Source organism: Notolabrus celidotus, chromosome 4, assembly GCF_009762535.1.
Source record: "Notolabrus celidotus isolate fNotCel1 chromosome 4, fNotCel1.pri, whole genome shotgun sequence".
In the NCBI taxonomy this organism is placed as follows: Eukaryota; Metazoa; Chordata; class Actinopteri; order Labriformes; family Labridae; genus Notolabrus; species Notolabrus celidotus.
In genome coordinates this window covers 9,107,711-9,113,710 of record NC_048275.1, presented here as the reverse complement: position 1 = coordinate 9,113,710, position 6,000 = coordinate 9,107,711, and the positions used below count along the sequence as shown (strand labels likewise).

The 6,000-nt window shown below is 39.1% G+C and overlaps 1 protein-coding gene across 1 annotated transcript in view; it reads right to left on the bottom strand.

Annotated features, from left to right (window-relative positions):
• Window positions 1–857: 857 nt before the first annotated feature.
• dst (dystonin) overlaps window positions 858–6,000 on the bottom strand; it is a 118,403-nt gene continuing 113,260 nt past the window's right edge. Inside the window, exons 91-95 of the mRNA XM_034682728.1 lie at window positions 5,867–5,984; window positions 3,669–3,859; window positions 3,327–3,440; window positions 2,574–2,700; window positions 858–1,936 (exon numbers count right to left, since the gene is read on the bottom strand). Of these exons, the coding sequence (XP_034538619.1) occupies window positions 1,680–1,936; window positions 2,574–2,700; window positions 3,327–3,440; window positions 3,669–3,859; window positions 5,867–5,984 (807 nt within the window). The 3' untranslated portion in view covers window positions 858–1,679. The remainder of the gene's footprint in view (window positions 1,937–2,573; window positions 2,701–3,326; window positions 3,441–3,668; window positions 3,860–5,866; window positions 5,985–6,000) is intronic.

Sequence of the window (6,000 nt, the reverse complement as noted above, 5' to 3'; positions counted from 1 at the left end):
TGCTTGTAATGGCTGTGCTAACATGCCGGTGTTAAGAACAAACAAACAAACTGAATTGACACTCAGTCAGCGTGCTAATATTTGCAAATAAGCAGAAAACAAAAATGAATGTAACCTACTTGTGATGTGCTTTTGATGCACAATAGCAGGGGTTCCCAAACTTTTCAGCTCGCGACCCCCAAATTACTGGTGCCAAAGTCTTGTGACCCCCACTGTCCCTTAAAGTGATTTAATGTGGCTTCATTTAGCTGGTCTGGAGAAAAGTAGCCTACCTAAATGAGCATGTGTCTGTGCTTCCTGTGCAGTTATGAATTAACCTGCTGCTACTGATGCTTTGATAATTAACTGTTCACTAACCCTAAACTTAGGAGTCATCTGACAAAAAGAAAGGCAGAAAACTCATTACATTTTCTATTTTCAAGGTTTTTATTTAAAGTTTAGCTTATATTTTTGTCAATATTTTTTACTATAATGGGTAAAATGTACTATTTTAAGATAACTTAAAATTAAAACATTCTAGAAGACATCTCACGACCCCCCCATTTATGACTTGCGACCCCACAGGGGGTCCCGACCCACACTTTGGGAACCCCTGAACTATAGAAACATTGAAGGATCGGTTGCATGTGCAGAATTTAAACCACTTCACCAGAAAGAGATACTTGAGAGAAAGTCAGTGAATCACTACAACCCTCATCCAGTGCAGACCTTGAAATGTGACAGCACCAATATTGTGTTTTGACATCAATCTTACCTGATGATTGTGCAGGAGGTGAAGTCAGGGACCAAAGAAGTCTGCAGGATTCTTCCTCTTTACACTCTGCTAACATCACTAATGAAGTAATCAGAGACAGTTCTGTGGTCTTCACCAGTTTTCTGGTGGTTTTCTGCAAGCAGGTTTATTACAAAGTAATGATACAGTAACAATTTCAGCTCTACCGAAATTAACCATACACTGACATGGATGCACAATAGAATGTCTACATGGAGTGGCACCTTTTAAAGGTCAATGCACACACTGCTGTGAAGTGGCCAAACAAAACAGGGACTTCAGCTGCTCACAAACAAACAGGACTTCAAAGCTTCATGGTTACAAGGTTTCTGCTACTTGCCTTAAATAGTGTTTTCAAAGGTTTCTGCAGTGCTTACTGGGGTTTATTGTAGTATATTGCATTGCCCTTTAAATGCATGTTGGCAGTATATCATAGCACTTAAATAGATAATTGCAGTGTCTTAATGGTACCATAATGCACCATCTACTCCAAACATCAGCAAACATAAATTACAGTACATTCAGTAACTTTCAGAGCGCTATCCTGCGTGTTGCCCTTCATTAGTGTGTTTAGAAATGTTAGCTAACCGTGCGGTGTAGTCATCCCAGGGTTTTCTAGTGTTCATCAAACCTCTACAGGTTCATCATCAATAAAATAAAATACAATAAAAACAATTTGACATTTTTCACAGAAAATAAAATACGTTAAAAACAAAGACACAAGGCCATTAACCATCCATTCTCACATAATATTAAACCATAGTTCCTCTCAACAGAATATTTTACATCTTTGCAACAATTTAAATAACACTCAACACATTGCAGTCTTTAAGTTAGATTCTCCAGTGTCCATCACGTGTTTGGGGTGCAACTAGCTCCTGGGATTTTTTGTTTTCAAGGCCACTGACTATCGCTTGGATCCCTTGGCCAGTTTGCTCGTGGGAGTGGTTTTTCTCTGGGGAGTGGGGATTTTGGAGGGTTTTCCTCCGTGCTGTCGTGATGCGGAGCGTGGCGTCGCTCGGGCCGAGTCGCCCACGGTCTCGGACGCATCCGAGCAAACAGACTGGATGTCTGAGATGTCAAAGTCAGAGGCGTCACTTCCTCTGCGACTGCTCCCTCTGCTTCCAGCTTTACTTCCAGGTCGGCTGGAATTTTTTCTTGATTCTGGAGAGTTCAAATCAAGAAGATGAGTCAATAAAGGAGAATAAATTAATCTAAATGTTAGAGGCATGATCTCCGAAATCTGGGGCTGGTTATTTGGTTTAAGTTTAATATTCTGTTGTTGGCAGCCAGCTTATTTCCAACCTTTATCAACCGTCCAAATGTAATTTTACTAAGGCTATTAATACACATTCAACAGTTTCTCTATCTTATCTAAATATTGAGTCATATTTTGACTTTTTTATAACTTAAGTACAAACAAGCTATGATCAAATAAGGCCAGCTGTATGCAGCTCATGTGGTTAGCAAACTAATATGACACATATTTTTATAAATCTAGTTTATTTTAACGGTGTAAGTTACCTTTTTTCTCCAAAACCTCATGACCATTGTTGATTTTTCTATTTTTTCTTATTTGTACAGGACTACAAAAGTGTTTGAAAATTAAAAATAAAAACCTGCATAAATCCAGCTAGGACTTAGGTATGAAAATGGGGTTCAGAACCTATTATTTTAACACTATTTTCACTGTTGGTGCTTCTAGTAAAAAGTACATATGTCAACTTCTTTCAGTGGTTGTGTGAAATATGTCAAAACTAAATCAGTGTTTTTTTGGGCTCTTAAGTTCTCCTCTACTCACCGCCTATCGTCTGTGTTCGAGCTTTCAGCACAGCAGCGCTGATCAGAGTTCCCTCTTCACCGGACTGCAGTCCTTTTCCTGACATGAACCCGGGCAGACGTAATTTGCTGCCTTGCACTGGCGTACCCTGCAGAGAAAACCCACATCTTTAATGAGTTTGTTGATAAAGAGTTGAAGTTAACCGTCTAGTTCTTTAGAAGACAACGTAACACACACTTAGTAATACTGCAGATAATGGAAATGTTAGTTGAGTTAGTGTTAAAATTCACAGAACAACCTCTAAAGTCCTGGTATTTGACAGAACTGGTGAAGCTCCCTTTAAAAACAGTTAGTACTTGAATGATAAACCTGTTAGAGTTAGTGTTTCATTAGTACAGTACTTAATAAGTCAAGAAACAGTCACACATGCATTGATTATACAAACAGTTTAAATCACATCAGCATTGAAATGAGACAGACCTCTCTCTCAGGCAAGAATGAAAAGATCAGCACAAGCTTAATTAAAGAAGTAAGAGCTTTGAGACCCAACTGAAACGTCTGTACATCAACATGTTTGACACTTTAAACTACTTTATCAGTCTAATATTTTCCAGATTCTTCATTTTCTTCTTTTCTTTTTTTAAATGCAACATCAAATTGTAAATAACATGATATGTAAATAATCTTTGCATAGACTGTCAGGTGTTAGATGACAGATTTCAGTTGGGTCGAACATCTGAAGCGTTCCACGTCATGAGCTGTATGTGACGATACCTCTGAGGATGAACCCTGGCTCCCAAAGGAGTCTGATGATGATTTAAGAGGAGTGGAGGGTTTGCTGTTTGTAAGCCAAGGCTTATCATAATTGCGGGTTATGTGTTGGGGAGTCTGAGGAACAATGGCAAATCAAAAAAAAGAAAAAACAGACATGGATTCACAAATCAAAAACTATGAGAAACTATAGATGTAACCACAAAAAAGACATGATCACATGATGAAAAATAAAGAAATGAAGGCCGATAAATGAAGAAAATCATGGTGGGGGGGATGATCAGTGTGTGTGCAGTGTGTGTGCAGTGTGACGGACATCTCCCACAGCAGAGTGGATCCTCTCACCTTGGATGTGGTGGTTACCGCCTGGTGTGCGGGGACCGGACAGCTCTGACTGGACATGGATCTGTTGGGAGAAGCTCCTCTGGACGACGGCCGAGATCTCCGGCCTCGGTAGCGGAAGCTCGCCATCACCTGAGTGGTGCCTTCTGGGAGGATGAACTTCTCTCGCAGCTCCATGTTGGTCCTGCCTTTAGCTGAGAAACAACACTTAGAATGAGCTATGACGCCTGAAGACATCTGTGATGATTCACGTGAGTATGTTCGTGCTGATGAGGGAAGTGTCAACACTTTATTTTCCACTCTGAGGCTCAGACTTTCTAATAATTTCCTTTATAGTTTCTGAAGAAAACTGGACTTAGTTTATCCAAAGGGGGCATCAGAACCAACATGTAAACTCCTCACTGTGCCTTAAATCACTTGGAAATTTAAAACGAAAAAAATTTAATCTGAAAATGAGTTTTCTCTAGAATGAGAGACACATTACAAAACTATTTCCAAGAAACTTCAAAGGGAATTATTAGGAAATTATTAGTCAAATGTGGATCTGTGAAATAAAGTGTTATTATGAAGTGACAGTTGTATTTAAAATTAATGAAAATGAAAAAACTTTCAAATTAAAGATGAGATTTAAATCCTGATAAAACAACAGAAACAAAACCCTCATGCAGTTTCACATCTTATCCACACTTTACAACAGAAGCCCAAATATCCTGCAGAATGTGTGAAACAAACGTTTTTCCCCATATATTGTTAAGAAAATGAAATTACACCTTAAGACTCCAAAACCAGAAACAGCCTGAATCACAAGGATTACAAAAACCAGGAAAGATAAACTTTCCAGTGAACCAATAAGAAACAAGCTTACATGCAGTTTTACTCAGTGGGCTGGACTGTCAATCAAAGGAAACTCTATTTACATTTTTCAGCTTTTTATAAGGACGACTTCATTATTTCCCCTCATGTTGATGTTAGATTGATTTACAGAAATAAGGGCCGCTCAGCCTCCCTTTTACCTTTAATGAGTTTTCAAAAGTTTGTTTGTTTGATTGTCAAGCAAACCTGGAAACTGCAAAAGAAGCTCAGAGAACGACTCGCTTCATGCTTAGAGAGAGAAAAAAGAGCTAATGTGGCTGAAAAGGACAGCAGGTGGTGTGACTCACACACACAAACAACTTCATGCATGAACACCAGCTGTGACTGGATGACTGATGACTGTGCGTGGAGTTGGTTTATGTGGATGCCATTCACGACAAGTGCTCTCACACACACACACACACACAGAGCTACAGAAGTCAAAACACCAGCACCAACACAAGCAGCACACGCCCGGATGTGCAGACACACATACCACTGGTGGGTTCATGGAGCAAGGTGAGATAGTGTGAGATTTGCCAACCTATAGGAGACTGAGTAATTGAAGAGTTTGATTCCGAGCGCAACATTTTGCTCCCGTGGTGATGGACTAGAAGAAATGATATCATGTTGAGCAGGAGGAAGGATTGCCAGGAAGGAAACAGAAATTAATCATTAATACAGACGAGAGCAGAAACAAGCAGAGTACAGAGAGGTGTTGCTCCAGACGTGGGCACATAAAGGAGGTTTTAAACATGATCTCTGGTCAGTATTAAAACCTGATATTCTTCTTGGACAATTCTAAAAATCTATTAATATAAAATACATGATTTTAAAGATATTTGAGCTTTTTGGTCAGTTTATACTGTCTCAGATATTTCTGTGGAGTTCTGTTAACAGATGTAATTAAGAAAGAAAAACAGTCAGTGGCAGGACTAAATTGTAAGATTGTTGTAGTAAAAAAAGAATAGGTAAGAAAGAAAAATTTGTAGCAGTTTCTTTTACTTATATTCAATTAGGAAATTCAACTTTTAAGCTCTCTAAAGCCTTTAATAAATCTAGAACCAACCAAACAGTAATCCTCTCACTGTCATCTATTCCAAAAGTATATTAAATCTTTAAACACAATAAACAATGACTGTTTATCTTATATTAAAGAATATGTCTACCACAATTTTCACCGAGAAAAGGATGAGCTGACTTCAACCTTTACTGCTGTTCAGTTTAAGATTTTAAAACAACACTAGAGGAGGAATTGAGAGGGTACAGAGTTCTGGATGTGTTCCTTATTCAGTGTTGAATCTATCAAAAGTGCTTTGAGGCTTCTTGTGCTGAACTTTTGAACTCACCTCTACAGGGATCATTCTTTACCAGGAACTCATCCAGAGCCATCCAGCCTCCTCCCACCCGCACCATCACAGTGCTGCGCAAGATCCGTACCAGACGGAGCTGCTGAGAGTCTCCAAACTACAGCGCGGGGGAA